The sequence below is a fragment of the Pelophylax lessonae genome (genome assembly GCF_965119305.1).
Source record: "Pelophylax lessonae genome assembly, chromosome: 8".
NCBI classification, from domain to species: domain Eukaryota; kingdom Metazoa; phylum Chordata; class Amphibia; order Anura; family Ranidae; genus Pelophylax; species Pelophylax lessonae.
In genome coordinates, this window is record NC_138775.1 from 133,237,506 (window position 1) to 133,257,046 (window position 19,541).

Below are 19,541 nucleotides of genomic sequence, written 5' to 3' on the forward strand. Positions count from 1 at the left end.
TTTAACTAATCTTAATTGATTGTGTTTCCGGTAGGAGGAGCCTCTCATCTCTCACTGTTGGGCCGTCCTGGAAGACGGGGAGAGAAAAACTTTTTAAAGGGACAGTGTAAAAAAATACAAGAAGAAAAAGTAAGAAAAAAAAAAAAGCACCTCGTCCCTCTGTGCTTGCGCGCAAATGCGAACACATACACAAGTCGCGCCCACATATTTATATGGTTTTCAAACCACACGTGAGGTATCTCCACGATTGTTCAAGCGAGAGCAATAATTCTAGCACTAGACCTCCTCTGAAACGCTAAACTGGTATCCTGTAGAAATGTTTAAAGCAACGCCTATGGACATTTAAGTACCAAACTTTGTTACCATTCCACGAGCGTGTGCAATTTTGAAGCATGACATGTTAGGTATCAATTTACTTGGCGTAACATTCTCTTTCACATTAGAGAAAAAAATTGGGCCAACTACTGTTTTTATATTTTTTTATTCACATAAGTGTATTTTTTCCAAAAAAATTGCATTTGTAAGACCGCTGTGCAAATACGGTGTGACAAATATTGCAACGATCTCCATTTTATTCTCTAGGGTCTCTGCTAAAAAAAAAAAAAAAAAACAAATATAATGTTTTGAGGGTTCTAAGGCTCCGTTCACATGTGGGCGTTTTTGGAGCGTTTTTCTGCTCACTAATCAGCTCTCAAAACGCCCAACAAGACAAATCCCATTCATTGCAATGACCCCTGTTCACATCTGAGCGTTTTGACGCCCTAAGGAAAACGCCAAACGCTCAAAAAAGTACTTGAGCTTCTTTTTGGGCAGATCACAGGCGTTTTGTCCCATAGACATCAATGTAAAGTGTTATTTGGCGTTTCACAGGCGTTTTACAAGTGTTTTACAAACGTTTTGTTGCTCCTGATCAGCTCAAACAGCACAAATCTACACCCAGCTCTCCACCCCCTTGGCACGCCTCTGTGAGCACATTGTCCAGGAAACATGGAAGAAACGAATTTCTTATTAGAAGCTGAATCTTTCATTGCTATTATCCGGACTTTTCCTTGTCTGTATGATACCAAAAACATCCATTATAAGAACAGGAATAAGAGGCAGAGGGCATGGGAGGAAATAGCTACTAAAGTTATTTCAGGGTGGTCGACATTGAGCAAGAAGCAGCAGCATGAGAAAGGTAAAGTGTTGTGTTCTGCATGTCTTGCCTTGTGTCTGATTTCATGTCTGCATTTACAACAGCATGTATGTGGGGGGAGATATGTGTTGCATTGCATATCAGTGTCCACCAGTGCCACATATCAGTGCCACAAGTCAGTGTCCAAGAATGCCACAAATCAGTGCCGCAAATCAGTGTCCACCAGTGCCACAAATCAGTGCCGCAAATCAGTGTCCACCAATGCCACATATAAGTGCCACAAATCAGTGTCCAAGAATGCCACAAATCAGTGCCGCAAATTCGTGTCCACCAGTGCCACATATCAGTGCCACAAATCCGTGTCCAAGAATGCCACAAATCAGTGCCGCAAATTAGTGTCCACCAGTGCCACATATCAGTGCCACAAATCCGTGTCCAAGAATGCCACAAATCAGTGCCGCAAATTAGTGTCCACCAGTGCCACATATCAGTGCCACAAATCCGTGTCCAAGAATGCCACAAATCAGTGCCGCAAATTAGTGTCCACCAGTGCCACAAGTCAGTGTCCACCAATGCCACATATAAGTGCCACAAATCAGTGTCCAAGAATGCCACAAATCAGTGCCGCAAATTAGTGTCCACCAGTGCCACATATCAGTGCCACAAATCAGTGTCCAAGAATGCCACAAATCAGTGCCGCAAATTAGTGTCCACCAGTGCCACATATCAGTGCCACAAATCCGTGTCCAAGAATGCCACAAATCAGTGCCGCAAATTAGTGTCCACCAGTGCCACAAGTCAGTGTCCACCAATGCCACATATAAGTGCCACAAATCAGTGTCCAAGAATGCCACAAATCAGTGCCGCAAATTAGTGTCCACCAGTGCCACAAATCAGTGCCGCAAATCAGTGTCCACCAGTGCCACAAATCAGTGCCACAAGTCAGTGTCCACCAATGCCACATATAAGTGCCACAAATCAGTGTCCAACAATGCCACATATCAGTGCCACGTATCAGTGAAACAAATCAGTGTCCACCAGTGCCACAAATCAGTGCCACGTATTATTGCCACGAATAAGTGTCCACCAGTGCCACGTATCAGTGCCACGTATTAGTGCCACGAATAAGTTTCCACCAGTGCCACGTATCAGTGCCACGTATCAGTGCCACGTATTAGTGCCACGAATAAGTTTCCACCAGTGCCACGTATCAGTGCCACGTATTAGTGCCACGAATAAGTTTCCACCAGTGCCACGTATCAGTGCCACGTATTAGTGCCACGAATAAGTGTCCACCAGTGCCACGTATTAATGCCACGAATAAGTGTCCACCAGTGCCACGTATCAGTGCCACGTATCAGTGCCACGAATAAGTTTCCACCAGTGCCACGTATCAGTGCCACGTATCAGTGCCACGTATTAGTGCCACGAATAAGTTTCCACCAGTGCCACGTATCAGTGCCACGTATCAGTGCCACGTATTAGTGCCACGAATAAGTTTCCACCAGTGCCACGTATCAGTGCCACGTATTAATGCCACGAATAAGTGTCCACCAGTGCCACGTATCAGTGCCACGTATCAGTGCCACGAATAAGTTTCCACCAGTGCCACGTATCAGTGCCACGTATTAATGCCACGAATAAGTGTCCACCAGTGCCACGTATCAGTGCCACGTATCAGTGCCACGAATAAGTTTCCACCAGTGCCACGTATCAGTGCCACGTATCAGTGCCACGAATAAGTTTCCACCAGTGCCACGTATCAGTGCCACGTATTAATGCCACGAATAAGTGTCCACCAGTGCCACGTATCAGTGCCACGTATCAGTGCCACGAATAAGTTTCCACCAGTGCCACGTATCAGTGCCACGTATCAGTGCCACGTATCAGTGCCACGAATAAGTTTCCACCAGTGCCACGTATCAGTGCCACGTATCAGTGCCACGGATAAGTTTCCACCAGGGCCACGTATCAGTGCCACGTATCAGTGCCACGAATAAGTGTCCACCAGTGCCACGTATCAGTGCCACGTATCAGTGCCACGAATAAGTTTCCACCAGTGCCACGTATCAGTGCCACGTATCAGTGCCACGTATTAGTGCCACGAATAAGTTTCCACCAGTGCCACGTATCAGTGCCACGTATCAGTGCCACGGATAAGTTTCCACCAGTGCCACGTATCGGTGCCACGTATCAGTGCCACGAATAAGTGTCCACCAGTGCCACGTATCAGTGCCACGTATTAGTGCCACGAATAAGTGTCCACCAGTGCCACGTATCAGTGCCATGTATTAGTGCCACGAATAAGTGTCCACCAGTGCCACGTATCAGTGCCACGTATCAGTGCCACGAATAAGTGTCCACCAGTGCCACGTATTAATGCCACGAATAAGTGTCCACTAGTGCCACGTATCAGTGCCACAAATCATTGTCCACCAGTGCCACATATCAGTGCCACACATGAGTGCCACAAATAAGTGTCCACCAGTGCCACGTATCAGTGCCACAAATCATTGCCACGTATCAGTGTCCACCAGTGCCACGTATCAGTGCCACCTTTACTTGGGGCGACTTGAGAAGTCGCCCGAAAAGTCAGAGTAGTGTGAATGGAGTAGAGGGTTGTTTTTTTTTTAATAATGCTCTCGCTCTGGCTATACTTTTTTTTCTTACCTTGTAGTTTAATTGCACAAACAAAATCCCTGGTCACATGACACCACAAATAAGCACTTTGTATCATACCATGAATGCACACCAATACAGAATGTTAGATTGCAATAATACCTTTATTTGAAATGATACCTTTAAATTTATTTAATGCACATCAATACAGAGATTGTCACTTATCAATTGTCATTAGCAATTTTCAATGGCTTCCATTTGCCATGGAACCTGTCCTGTGTTCATGAAGAAGTTGTTGAAGGTATCTCGAACATATGCACCAGTTGTGTTCCCACGACTCCCGCTCCATTGTGCCCTCTGCATTGTGTGCATTAAAGCATCTTCGAAGCACACACCATCCCGCTTCCTTACAAAATTATGTAAGATGCACGCTGCCTTGGCTGCGCATATTGCGTTTTCCATGTTGAGATTTATGACGCTGTGTAAAAATCGCCATTTGTTTGATATCAGGCCAAAAGCACACTCAACCACTCTCCTTGCTCTGGTTAGCCTATAGTTGAACACCCTCTTCTCCACATTGAGGTTTCGGCTTGAGTATGGCCTTAGAAGGTGTTCATGAAGCGCAAACGCTTCATCCCCAACAAACACATAGGGGACAGGTGGACCATTGGTTCCCGGTAGTGGATTGTTATCAGGTAGGTCTAGGTTATTGTTACGTAGCATCTGGCCAAAAGTAGAATGCGCAAAGATGCTGGAGTCCGAACTACTCCCGTAAGAGCCAATATCAATGTAGCGGAAGCAATAATTGGCATCCACGACCGCCAATAGAACAAAAGAGAAATATTTTTTATAATTAAAATATTTTGTACCACTGTTAACTGGTTTAATTACTCGTATATGCTTGCCATCTATAGCTCCTACACAGTTTGGGAAATTGCATCTTTCCCAAAAGACTTTAGAAATAGAGAGCCACTCGTCCTCCTTAGGTTGGGCCATCTCCACATCATGTAAGACATCCCAGATTTTGTCACAAGTGTCCCGTATAATGTAGCTAGCTGTAGATTTCCCAATCATAAATGCAAAGTGTAAACTTGCCAGGGATTGACCAGTTGCTAAGTACCTGTGGAAAAGAAAAAAAAAAACATAATTATTTTCTTTTTTTAACAGTTTTTCAACTTAAACGTAAATGGAAAAGCTTGAAGGACGCTTATGCCCGTTATAAGCGCCAGTTAAGGGAGTTCCGGAGTGGGCAGGCAGCTGAGGAACCGCCGCAATATATTCATGCAAAAGACCTTGACTTTCTGTGGCCTTCACTACAAATGAATAAGTAGGTCATGTTACTTTGAAAGTTACATATAAAGTATGCATGCAGACATTCTAGAGCATGTTTTTTTTTTCCACAGTACCCAGAGTTCCTGGAGCAACACAGCTCCTGAAGAAGAGGACGACAACGAAGTGGAGGAGAGTCAAGAAATACAAATTGAAGAACAACGAGAAATGCAATTTATGGACATGGCAGTACCGGACATGTCATTAACTGAATTAGCATCTCCCTCCCTTGAAATGCCAGTTCCAGATAATACAGAACCCCAAGTAGAAGAAAGACCTTTGACAGAGGTATCAAGAAGCCCTGAAATGCTTCCCCCCCCTGCTGCGACACTACGGCGAGCAACCACAAGGCCACCAAAACGAAGAAATGATAGATTTAACCAAATAGTGGGCATGATGTCGCAATTTGTACAAAGAAGGCAGGAAAACCCTACAATTATGTTTCTAAGAAGTCTGGAGCCATTTGTTGACAAGGTCCCTGAATCAAGGCAGATAGCAATGCGGAAGGCAATGCTGGACTGCATTTCCTCCTTCATCCCCTCTGATGACCCACCCTGCCCATCTTCAGCACCTTCCCAAATTACCTCTGCACCTTCCCAAATTACCTCAGCACCTTCCCAAATTACCTGTCCTCCACGTACTTACCACCATGCACCATCCTCATTCGCACCACCACCACCGCCAACACGACCACCTCCCTACTCCGGTTTTCCCCATTACCCAAACCCCTCTTCTGCTCCATCCCCATACTTTACACAGGGAGCAATGTTTGACAATTTATGCCCAAGCTCCCCTACATTTCATAATTTGTAATTTTTTTGGTATACAGTTTTCGGTTGCAACATTCATGTTTGCTCAGGACACTCTCCTGTGTTCAAGAGTTGTTATTATTTAGCATAGAGTTCTATGCAATTCAGCAGATTAAAAAAATTAAAAAAAAATGTACCACAAGTACAAATGTTGTGTTGGTGTCTCTATTTTATTCATACGGGGTATAGCATGGCTTATTCATAGGGGTAGAGCATGGATGCTCAAATTGTGGCCCTCCATCTGTTGTGGGACTAAAAATCACATAATATCTGCGCATTTGGGAGTCTCATGCTTGTAACTGTCAGCAGCTTGCAATGGTTAATGGGACTTTTAGTTCTGCAAAAGCTGCAGGGCCACAGGATCAGCAATACCTGGGGTAGAGGACAAGGGGGAGGAGGTTGGAGGTCTTTGGAGTGTGGGAGTAAACCCACGCAGGCACAGGGAGAACATACAAACTCCAGGCAGGTAGTGTCGTGGTTGGGATTCCAACCAGTGACACTCTTGCGGGTGCACATGGTGGGTGGAAAGGGAGGTGTTTGTACGTGGCACTGGTGGACACTTATTCGTGGCACTGATTCGTGGCACTGGTGGACACTTATTCGTGGCACTGATTCGTGGCACTGATACGTGGCACTGGTGGACACTTATTCGTGGCACTAATACGTGGCAATGATACGTGGCACTTATACGTGGCACTGGTGGACACTTATTCGTGGCACTAATAGGTGGCAATGATATGTGGCACTTATACGTGGCACTGGTGGACACTTATTTGTGGCACTAATACGTGGCAATGATACGTGGCACTGATACGTGGCACTGGTGGACACTTATTCGTGGCACTTATACGTGGCACTGGTGGACACTTATTCGTGGCACTAATACGTGGCAATGATACGTGGCACTGATACGTGGCACTGGTGGACACTTATTCGTGGCACTTATACGTGGCACTGGTGGACACTTATTCGTGGCACTTATACGTGGCACTGGTGGACACTTATTCGTGGCACTAATACGTGGCAATGATACGTGGCACTGATACGTGGCACTGGTGGACACTTATTCGTGGCACTAATACGTGGCAATGATACGTGGCACTGATACGTGGCACTGGTGGACACTTATTCGTGGCACTAATACGTGGCAATGATACGTGGCACTTATACGTGGCACTGGTGGACACTTATTCGTGGCACTTATACGTGGCACTGGTGGACACTTATTCGTGGCACTAATTCGTGGCACTGATACGTGGCACTGGTGGACACTTATTCGTGGCACTAATACGTGGCAATGATTCGTGGCACTTATACGTGGCACTGGTGGACACTTATTCGTGGCACTAATAGGTGGCAATGATACGTGGCACTTATACGTGGCACTGGTGGACACTTATTCGTGGCACTAATACGTGGCAATGATACGTGGCACTGATACGTGGCACTGGTGGACACTTATTCGTGGCACTAATAGGTGGCAATGATACGTGGCACTTATACGTGGCACTGGTGGACACTTATTCGTGGCACTAATACGTGGCAATGATACGTGGCACTTATACGTGGCACTGGTGGACACTTATTCGTGGCACTTATACGTGGCACTGGTGGACACTTATTCGTGGCACTAATTCGTGGCACTGATTCGTGGCACTGATACGTGGCACTGGTGGACACTTATTCGTGGCACTAATACGTGGCAATGATACGTGGCACTTATACGTGGCACTGGTGGACACTTATTCGTGGCACTAATACGTGGCAATGATACGTGGCACTTATACGTGGCACTGGTGGACACTTATTCGTGGCACTTATACGTGGCACTGGTGGACACTTATTCGTGGCACTAATACGTGGCAATGATACGTGGCACTGATACGTGGCACTGGTGGACACTTATTCGTGGCACTGATACGTGGCACTGGTGGACACTTATTCGTGGCACTAATACGTGGCAATGATATGTGGCAATGATATGTGGCACTGATACGTGGCACTGGTGGACACTTATTCGTGGCACTAATACGTGGCAATGATACGTGGCACTTATACGTGGCACTGGTGGACACTTATTCGTGGCACTTATACGTGGCACTGGTGGACACTTATTCGTGGCACTTATACGTGGCACTGATACGTGGCACTGGTGGACACTTATTCGTGGCACTAATACGTGGCACTGATACGTGGCACTGGTGGACACTTATTCGTGGCACTGATACGTGGCACTGATTGTAAGTGGAGTAGGGTGAGGGAGATGGGGTTTGAGAGATGGGGGATGGGGACGTGGGTTGTTGCTTACCGCAGTGTAATGATCAGCCTTTCCACAGGTGGAATACAGTCACGAAAATCAGTGTCTTGTCGCTGAAGATGTGCAGAGAGTAACTCCAGCAACTCATCAAAACTGTACAATATAATATTGATTGTTAGTGGGCAAATAATATATCATTCATAGTACAAGCTTATTGAGGATATTAGGAGATGTACCCACCTTTTTACTGACATCCGTGTGTATTGAAAAAATTTGTCCTCGTGCACACGAAGGTCATCATACATTGCCCAGAACTGGCCACGCTGTCGCCGATTAGCAATCACAGGATGGACCCAGTATTGTCGATTACTCTCTTCCTTCTCTTCCTCCAGCATCAGAAGTGCAAGTGATGCACAAAACAGAAATCCTCTTTCATTGTCGTCCATTTTAAGCAGCAGAGAACTCACACAGACAAAAAAGAAAAAAACAAAATGAAGAAGAGGAGGTCCCTGGGAGGTCCAATGCAGGGGAGGAGGTCCCTGGGAGGTTCCTTTGCAAATTTTGTAAACAAAACACAATGCTTTTCATTGGCCAAGTCACTACACAAAAACGCCTATAAAAAACGCCTATAAAAACGCCTGTAAAACGCTTGTAAACGCTTGCAAAAACGCCTGAAAAAACGCCTGAAAAACGCCAAAACAAGGCTGGAAAAACGATAAACAAACGCCTGAAAAACGCCAACGCCCACATGTGAACCCAGCCTAAGTAATTTTCTAGCAAAAAATATTGATTTTAACTTGTAAACAAGTGTCAGAAATAGACCTGGTCCTTAAGTGGTTAAGATTGAACTAGACAATAATGTCAATACTAAAAGGGCAGCACTTTTTTTTCATAACTAATGGCATCCATACCTGACTGTATTCTGTGATATTAGACATGTATTATTGTATGCACTTATAGGTAATACTTTGGTGCTTTGGTGGGGGGGCTCCCATGGAAGAGGAATAGAGACTAAGATAAGGAGGCAGCCAGCATCACACAGATGTTTTCATATTTCACAGTGCTGGAGCCTTGAGATGCTTAAGGGAGGAGGTGGGTGAAGCCAACACCCACTAGGCATGCGGTGGAAGAGGAAGGTGGCGGCTCCGCTCAGTTTGGACTTGGTACTCTGGAGTAATACTTTTTTGAGGGGCAATTGCCCAGTTGCGCCCCCCCCCCACACCCTGGATCCGGCCCTGGTTCAGCAGGAACCAGCCAAGTGTCGACCCATGTAAGGGCGGGCTGGTTGTACAATAGCCTATTTGAAAAAGTCTGCACGATCAACACTGAAGTGATATCCGGCTGTGGCAAACATCTCCACTTACAGAGTATTCTGTCAGGAATGATTGTACAACTGTATTATGTGTGCATTGTATGTGTAAACGTAACCCGAGCAGTACCTGTAGGATTTTGTATTGTGTTACCTGCTGGCTCATGAATGTGTATTGGAAACCCCTGCTGTCCCTCTGTGGAGACCCCGTGTGGCAAACACAGCCACTGGATATTGTCCTATTGTTTGTCTGGCAGAGTAAGGTATTATGGGATGTTCAGTTTTGTGTGTGGAATGTCTCGAAGAGGGAGGGGTTTTGGCTGAGTGTAATCCCTGTGTTTTTTCAATAAACAAGGCAGTCTAGTGTTGACCTTCAAGCCATGTGTCTGCTGGTTATTATAGCGTTGTTAATATTATACGCTACCAGGATTATTGTATGCTCTGCCTGACTACCAGTGGAGATATCGTGGATCGTACGGCTACTCCGCTACAATTGGTGGCAAGCGACGGGATCTTTATCCACACAGCGAAGCAGCGTTCGGCAGTATTCATGCGAACAAAGAGAAAAGAAACCATTCAGGTGAAACCGGAGTTCGGCAGTACGTAAAACTACACGAAAGGCTGGTGAATGGGAACGGATTATACACGGCTAAAGCGGCAGACATTGAAAGCATTGCTGGAGGCAAGAGGCAAGATAGCCAGCAACAAGAACAAGGCGACACTGATCAAAGAACTCATGGAAGAAGACAGAGCAGCCATGGATGCAAGGCCAGAAACAGACCGGGAATTTGAACTGGAATTTCTCAGCAGGATAGCGTTGTATCCAAGTACCCCATCAATGGAAACCCATGAACGGGTCGCAGCAGACGTACATGAATACATCATGGCCATAAGGGGGCCCCAGCCACAACCTCTCCAAGTACACCCAACTCCACTCAGCATGCCGCAAGGTAAACCCAAAATACCGTACCAGGCATTTAAAAACTTCACGGACACGGAGGGAGAAATAGATGGGTATTTGCAAGACTTCGAGAGGCTGTGCCAGTTACATAACATTGACCCAGAGGATCAGGTACAGATATTGGCTGGGAAATTGTCTGGCCGGGCGGCCGATGCGTATCGGGCAGTCCCTAATGCCGACATCCGGGACTACCAGAAAGTTAAGCAGGCGATTTTGACCAGGTATGCCATCACCTCCGAGGCATACCGACTCCAATTCCGGGATCTTAAAAAGCAGGACCAAGATTCCCACACTGAGTTTGCCCATCGGTTGCACAGGGCGGCCACCGGATGGTTAGATGCAACACAAGCCACTTCACGAGAGGATGTTTTGCAATTATTATTGTTGGAGCAGTTTTTCCGGAGACTACCTCAAGAAATGCAGCTCTGGATAAGGGACCGTAAACCTTGCACCCTTCCAGAGGCTGCTAAATTAGCAGATGAGCACCAAGACACTAGACGGGAACAACGACCACCGCCTAGGGTAGTTGCCCAGCAACCCTATCACCGACCAGCAGTTACCGAACCAGCACGCCCACGTTCAGGAGGAGGTAACAGTCAGTACCCCAGGTACCAACCAGGAGCCCATACCCGGTGCCATCTCTGCAACCAAATGGGGCACATACAGAAAGACTGTCCCCGAAATCGGCCTCGTCAGCCCTGGCCGAATCAGGGCTACGCACCAGCACCTCGAGCCGCTGTACACTGTTACCAAGCAGCCGCTGCATTACAACCCCCCACAGCACTCCAAATGGAGGAACCCCTGGGCACCCTACACGAGGTTAACCCCATCCAAGCAGCATCGGACAATCGACAAAACCGACGGCAAGCTGTTCACCTGGAGGGGAGACAACTAGAAGGGTTACGTGACTCTGGGGCTACCATCACATTGGTCCGGAATCACCTTATTGCATCCAGACAACTTACTGGGGATTCTGTAGCTGTGCGAGTAGCTGGGGGAGCCATTTTCAAAGTTCCCACTGCGAAAGTACACCTGAATTGGGGAGCTGGGTCAGGGAATGTGGAGGTGGGCATGATGCAGGATTTACCCGCAGATGTTATTTTGGGCAACGACCTGGGGGAGCTGACTTCAGCTTTTGTTCCCCAATCTACCATCCACGAAGCTTATTCGGTTGTTACCCAGCAGCAGGCTCGCACCACAGGACCACTACTACCACAGACGGGGCGAAACTCCTCCAAACACCAGACACCCAGATACCCGTCCCGCAGTGGGGTACAGTGCCACAGGTGCAAGCAGTTTGGGCACTATCGACGAGACTGTACCCATAGCAGGAACCAAGCTGCATGGATCCGACCAGGGTCACCCCCTTCAGCACAGACAACGGTCCCCTACTATCCAGCAGAGGTTTCCCCAGTTGTACCCAGGTTCAAACACACAGAGGAGCAATGGGGTACCCTTCATGAAGCTAACCCGGTGCAAGCCGCCACGGAGAACCAACAGCATCATCTACAATCGGTCCAGTTAAATGGAATGCCCGCTCAAGGTCTCCGAGACACGGGAGCCACTCTCACCTTGGTCAAGCGACACCTGGTTCCAGATGCCGCCCGAACCGGAGGCTCAGCAGTGGTACGGATGGCAGGGGGAGCAGTACACCGACTACCCACTGCGAGGGTCCACTTGAATTGGGGTGCCGGGTCAGGTCTGATTGATGTGGGGTTGATACGGGAGCTCCCCACCGACATCTTACTGGGGAACGATCTAGGCCAGTTGCCCTCAGCGATCCTGCCAGTCCAGATCCCCGACCAATATCCTGGAGACCTACTGGCCTTCTGAGGTCCAGACGCTTCAATGTTTGGATTAAGAACAGTATTGAGCCCGGTTGTTGCACTGGAGTTTGGTGGTACAACCTTATGACTTTACTATTCACTACCGCCCCGGAAAACAGAATGGCAATGCTGACGGTTATCTCGACAAACTGAACTGGAAAAATTATCTGTGAGTATTCCCCGGACATCCCCAAGCCGATCCGTTATGGATCAGACTGTGTATGCCGGCTTGGTTCTGGGGGGAGCATTGTGGCAAACATCTCCACTTACAGAGTATTCTGTCAGGAATGATTGTACAACTGTATTATGTGTGCATTGTATGTGTAAACGTAACCCGAGCAGTACCTGTAGGATTTTGTATTGTGTTACCTGCTGGCTCATGAATGTGTATTGGAAACCCCTGCTGTCCCTCTGTGGAGACCCCGTGTGGCAAACACAGCCACTGGATATTGTCCTATTGTTTGTCTGGCAGAGTAAGGTATTATGGGATGTTCAGTTTTGTGTGTGGAATGTCTCGAAGAGGGAGGGGTTTTGGCTGAGTGTAATCCCTGTGTTTTTTCAATAAACAAGGCAGTCTAGTGTTGACCTTCAAGCCATGTGTCTGCTGGTTATTATAGCGTTGTTAATATTATACGCTACCAGGATTATTGTATGCTCTGCCTGACTACCAGTGGAGATATCGTGGATCGTACGGCTACTCCGCTACACCGGCAGTGCTGATCAGTGTATTCTGACAGCAGGGAACTTTCCCCACCATCAGAATACAATACCTCAGCAGGAGTGATTTCCCCATCCACATTAAGTGTGTGGGAAGAGTTGATCGAAACAAATAAAATAAATCGTGTATGGGTTGCTTTATTCTGATTGATCAAATGGTATCTGAATTCAAAGTGCATGCATCTTAATACTACGATCCAGGTTAGAAACACAGAGAAAAAAATGGGAAGACATAACTAAGGTTTAAAAATCAGGTCAACATTTATTTTTTAGCTATATTCAATGACTCCATGTTATAAAGAATGGTAGAGGACAGTCCTTCAAGTCATCAGAAAGGGGCTACATCTTCATGCACATTACAGAACAAAATTGCAAAGCAAGTCGGGAAAATTGATGAAGATGAGATCTTTGCGTTGATTGCAGTTCACCTCAACCTTGCTGACAAGCACTGCTAGTCCAGTTAGGCAGACTCGTTGAAATGAAGGCAGGAGCTAAAAAAGAGGAGAGGTATAGGGTTAGAGACAAAACATTTGTAAAGCAGTCCTTAAAGCATATTTCCACTTTTGGAGCCAAAGTGGAATGTAACATGTACTTTATATATTGTTAGATGCTCCTATTAACATAGCATTATTTCAAACTTTAAAAAACTTACCGTTAGTTCACCGGTAACGGCTTTTCTCTTCAATCCTTCCAGGACGGCCTGCAATTGGGAGATTGTGGCTCCGCCTCACAGGAAACACAACTAATTTGCAGCTGTTTAAAAGGGTCCCACCCATCCTTAGCTCCAGTTCAGTTGTGTTTCCAACCTCACATCGGAACGTTTGTTTTTTTTAACTAACCTGAGGCAAATAGCTGGCCAAGACGGTACCCCTGTAAGTCAAACGCTTCACTAGATAGCGCCTCTAGTACTAGCGTTAAGTTCCAGGCCGGAACAATAGTTCTGTTTATTGGAGATACCCTACTCCGGGCCAACAGAAATCTTTTAAAGGTTCTTGGGCTAACCTTTTGTCTAAAAAAACAGAAAGTGCCGCTATCTGTACTTTAAGGGTGTTCACCGCCACTCCCTTATCTACCCCATCCTGTAAAAAAACCAGGATCCTTGGGGTTGAGGCAGAGGAATCATTCTTCTGACTCTGCCAAGTACAAAAAGTATTCCAGATTCCTAGAAAGGAGGGTCTCAATGACTCAATGAGTATTATCCAAAGAACTGTCACAAATAGAGACACCAGGGTTGCAAATCACATCGTTTTTTGCGACCATACTTTGTGACTCTGCAGAACTCTTGATATTAAATTTTGTAGTGGAAATGCATAGGTTTGCTTGAAAGGCCCAGGTGGTACTGGGGCCTCCAAGCCCAGCATATCCTTCTGTACCATCAGAAGGAAGAACTGTTCTACTTTTTGGCTCTTCTGTGTGACAAACATGTCCACTCCTGTTTGACAATTTTATTGGACCAGGTTTTAGACTATTGTGGGGTTCAGTTCCCATTCTACCTGTTGGGTGAGATGGTAACTGATTCCCAATAGACCTGCTGATTTTAGCCGAGTCCCCATATCGTCCAGAGATGGGACCCACCTTTTGCCTAGTAGGTACTGAGGCCCTACTACCTTGATCCAAATCTTTATAAAGATCCTTGGCTCTGCTATCAGGCAAGGAGGAGAACCTCTGGGCTGCCTGAGAAAAGCTTGATGTTTCCCGCACATTGTAATGTGTAGGTAAGCATTTCTTACATCCAACATTGTCATACAGACATTTTGGTACAGATTTTTTCTGACCATGAACATGTTCACCCTGGAGAACTTTTGTTCTATTTTTAAGGGACAAGTCATAGTTGATTTTTGTACCACTTGGGAGACCAACTCCAATTGGTACCCTTCCCGATGCAGAAAGTAGGGACTGGCAGAGATGTTTTCCCATTGGGAAGCAAAATGGGTTAGTCTGCCCCCTACACTGACTCTGACGTCAGTTAGATTCTTTGGGTTTAGGCCCAGGTTTAAGGAACAACAAATTGTCCCCTTGTTTTCCTTTCCCAGAGCCTTTTTTCCTGGCTTTAAATGGTCTTTGACTCTTGCCTTGGAAGTTTTGAAAGGAATATCTTCCTGATTTATCCTTTCTCTTTGTGGGGAATTTTATCCCTTTTTCTGCGAATCTGGACAAGGTATCATCAAGTCCTGAACCGAAAAGCAATGAACCTTCAAAAGGCAGGGCACAAAGTCTTACTTTAGAGTTTGTATCACCTTCCCAAGCTTTGACCCAAAGCGCCCTTCTAGCAGAATTAACCAATGCTGCTGTTTTAGCAGATGCTGCTAATGACTCCACAGCTGCGTCTGCTAGATAGGACGCAGCTTTACTAATCAGGTTTAAGGAATTTATCAAATCTTGTGATCCTGCCATACTGTGGACACGTTTTAATAGTTCCTTAAGCCAAAAGTCTGTATTCCTGGCCACACAGGTATCAGCTAAGGCTACAGTGGTATTGTATGCATTTGAATCCCAGGCTTTACTTAATGCGGATTCAATCCTGCGATCCATGGGATCTGTAATATGCCCGGCATTTTCAAAGAACAAATCTGTTCCTTTTGATAATTGTGACAGGGGAGCATCAAGTTTAGGGTTTTTTGTAAATACCCTCAAAATCCTGAGGCTCAAAGGGAAACCTTTTCCAGTTTTTTGGTCTGGAAAAGGCATGTGTAGGTACCTTCCATTCCTGATGTATTATGTCCTTTAATGACTGATGAATGGGAATGGTTCTGTACTGGGCTTTCCCCAAGCCTTTGTACACTTTGTCTTTGCAAGAAGACTTTTTTGCTGGAATAGGAATCTCTTCAGTGTCATATACCACTTTGAGAAGATTTTGCATATATTCCAAGGGAAAAAGATTTTTAACTTCTGGATCCTCCTGTTCCCTAACCTGAGTTGAGGGAATGGATAAATTATCTTCCCAGAGGGATGGGGGTCCCATTGACCCCTCAGCATCTTGGGAGGATGCATTGTCTGCTCCTTCCATTGCTGGAACTAGAGGGATGGCTGCTGGAGCCTTAAAGGTTTGAACAGCAGCTGCTATTTCCTCCCTCATAGATTTAAGTAAATCTTTCATAAGGTCCTGCCCTGCCAATTTGTTAATGCAAGTCTGGCATAAGGGCTTTGTATAAGACCTAGATAACCTAACCCCACATTCCCCACATTTTTTAGTTGAGGATAGGGGTCTGGCAGGGGCTTCCTGTGCCGGTGGTGTACCTGTGACAACACATGGAAAAACAAGAAGAGAGGACACCATGAAGCGACATAATCTTCTTGCCTATCACTACGGCAACATACAGGAAAAGCATGGCATGGCATACCTGTCCTAATAGACAGCAGTGGGCCACCATCGGTATCACTTACCCGATCCTGTCGCCACCTGCGTTGCCGCTTTCTCCCCTGTGAGGACTGCGGCTGCTTGTGTCTCTTTTTGGGGCTTTCGCCCTCTCGGAGTCGGAGAGTCAGTCATGGTATCACCGAGTTCGCTCCGATCTGGCGTCTCCTCCACGCTGGGTTTCTTCCGGGAGTCAGCCGCTCCGCCCCTTCTGCCGGAACTTCCTGTCTCCATAGCGAGGCTTGGGGCTCACCGCTCGGCGGGAAATTCGAAATCCTTACCGCCCAACGAAGTGAATGGAGGAGACTTCCTGCAGAGACTAGCAGGACTTCAGGTATGAGGGACCTTCCACGAGGCAAACCGCACTACCTGGTATGTTTGGCGACCTGAAAGCTCCTTTTTCCAAAGGACACAGCTAGGGAGGAACCTGCTATTAGGCCGACCGAAGCCGCCTTACAGGGGTACCGTCTTGGCCAGCTATTTGCCTCAGGTTAGTTAAAAAAAACAAACGTTCCGATGTGAGGTTGGAAACACAACTGAACTGGAGCTAAGGATGGGTGGGACCCTTTTAAACAGCTGCAAATTAGTTGTGTTTCCTGTGAGGCGGAGCCACAATCTCCCAATTGTAGGCCGTCCTGGAAGGATGAAAGGAGAAAAATTGCCTTTTTACATGCATTTTATTTGCTTAAAATAGTTACATGCTCTTGGCTGGAGACAGGCAACCGGGCACTCTGATGGGCTGGAGATAGGTGGTATCAGTGAAAGTAAAAAAATCCCAAAGTTTGGGTTGTCCCCATAAAAGAAATATAGAGGGGAAATATTCCAATGGGGACACTAGTTCTGGTGACCTGGCGGTTCCCAAGGAAATCCCTCAATCTGCAGGGATTTCTTCTAACTTCCTGTTTGGCTATGGGACACGAAGTGAAGGAAAACATCAGCAATGGGACAGATGGTGAAAAAATATCTGACTGAGGATATACCCCCCCCCCCCTTACTCTATACAAAAATAAAGTTTTACTTGTAGTTATACTTTAAGTGGCTTTTTCCAGGAAGGGCACTTCATTTTAATCAGGTAATCTCTATTTGTTTTAACCTTAAACAATAACACAGGGAAACAAATAAAATTCAATTTTAAGTGGGCTCCAGCAAGAATTGGCCCACACCCACCATGTGACCACCCAAGCTCCCCATGCAAGGTCAAACAACCGCAAACAGAGGAGAGAGGAAGGAACTCCAAGAACCTTCACCAATGCAGAGCAACCCCCAAGCTGTAGCGCACTTCAGCAGCAGGCTTCCTTTACCCTGACACCCAGAGAGGAAGGCACAATTTCACACACAAAAAAAAAGCTCAATAGTAAGGATAACCAAAAGGCACCATTGTACCCCGCTTACCTGGGCCTGGCTAGTGCATGAGATGAGGCACCTGCTTACGCTGTAGCAGCCAGCAGTTTCTGCTTTCTCCATGTTGCACAGTGCAGCGGAAAACTGAGAATGTGGAGTGACTAGGACCTGGAGCTCACATGTGGCAAGCCTCCACCACTATAGCGGCTTCCCTGCACTGCAGCAACCACCTTGTAAGTCCTGGGCTGCATGACACCAGCTCACATAACTTCACACAGCTTCGGGCACACAGGCACAGACAACCCGGCTGGCCACTGCTCCCCTGGGCTGGTGGAGGAAAAAAGGCACTGCAACAATCCCATCATCCAACAGGAGGGGGGTGCTGGGATGAACAGAAAAACAGAAACAACCCTGTGTAAGGCCACCACTCTCCCCCCCCCCACCCCCTCCAGTGAGAGCATAGCCCCCACTACAACAATTGCCTGCAGTGCCTCCATAGTGGAGGAAACACCATAACCGAGGGCATGGTGGAAGGGGTAGAACAAAAAGGCTTGCTATAGTGTTTCCTGGGAATTTGAGTGGAGCAACTCTCTCTCCAGGTGCAGTCGTGAAAGATGATTGGGGAAAGTGTAAAGGGTTAATTATACCCGATGCTGGATGAAAACAAAGGAGAGCTAAGTGCAAAATTTGGTTCAATGCTTCTAAGTCCTTACACACACCACTTCCAACCATAGGAGGTCCATGGATGAACTGCAGAAACCTATTAAAGAGCTGAATGGAGGAAAAGACCACATGGACCAGAAGCTTGAATCCAATAGACCCCCAGCTTTTTAAGAGCATTATTTAAGGCAGTGGTGGTCAACTTTCTTGACACAGGGGGTTTCAAGTGCAGACCCACACCACCAAAGGGACGCACATACAATTAAAAGTGAAGTTTACCCTTGAGGGTGGAAAAAAAAAAAAAAAAAATCGTAAAATGCACATATTATTGCAGGAAAAAAAAAGTGTGTACCCTTTCCTTATATCCCATGATCCTCCTAGATTTTCCTCTAAATATAAAAAACAACATAGGTTGCATATTCCAACGACTAAATTGTATGCTTACCAATTTACCAAACTAACCCAAACAGCAAAGTCTTGCCAGAGCCCAACCATGCTGCTCATTCTGATCCGCAAAGAGATTTAGAAAGAGGCTGGGCATAAATCAGCAGGGAAGGGGAATTACTGGCATTGTATACAAACAATGCTAGAGAGGGCTTGATTACACAACATATCATTTGCATTTCAGATGAATGAAACACGGCTCTAGTAAAGCAGCCAATCACTATATGCATTGCCTATGAACTCTGCTTTGTTGGGACCACAAAGAGCATATGCGCAAGGGGAAATCATTTGCAATGCATTCTACACTGCTCCAGGGTGGGCATATAAATGAGCAACAATTAATGTCATAATAATGGCATAATAAAAGTATGTTAAGCTTTGGGTCCACAAAACTGAGTGGCTAAACCCAAGCAACGAGTTAGAATGAAAGCTCATAACTCAGTTCATCTCCTTCCTTACTCAGCATAAAACATTAAATATTTTTCAGTCCACAAAATTGAGAGGCTAACCCAAGCCATGAGTTACATTGATACCCACCATCCGCCAATGCCGCAGGAAAGGGATTTCATCTTGCTTGGAGTGTTCATGGCTTACCATTTTGCTTGGAGTGTTCATGGCTTCTCACTTTGCTGTTCATTGTTTCCACCTATTAATGGAAAAGATAAAATTTACAACGGCATCATGCCTATGTTTTCAGAGATAATGAAATATGAGATTTGGGTTAAAAACACAAAATGTAAACCATTTCATGAGAAAGACTTTCGCCTTGAACCTAAAAT

The 19,541-nt window shown here is 46.2% G+C and overlaps 1 protein-coding gene across 1 annotated transcript; it reads right to left on the reverse strand.

The window, feature by feature from the left end:
- Positions 1-3,988: 3,988 nt before the first annotated feature.
- LOC309562183 (uncharacterized protein) lies at positions 3,989-8,508 on the reverse strand (the record flags this gene model as incomplete). The annotated part of the gene is made up of 3 exons (XM_082266303.1): positions 8,390-8,508; positions 8,201-8,302; positions 3,989-4,874 (listed from the first exon to the last, which is right to left on the reverse strand). The coding sequence occupies exons 1-3, from the start codon at positions 8,452-8,454 to the stop codon at positions 3,989-3,991; spliced, it is 1,053 nt and encodes a 350-aa protein (XP_082122429.1). The 5' UTR covers positions 8,455-8,508.
- Between the last annotated feature and the right edge of the window lie 11,033 nt (positions 8,509-19,541).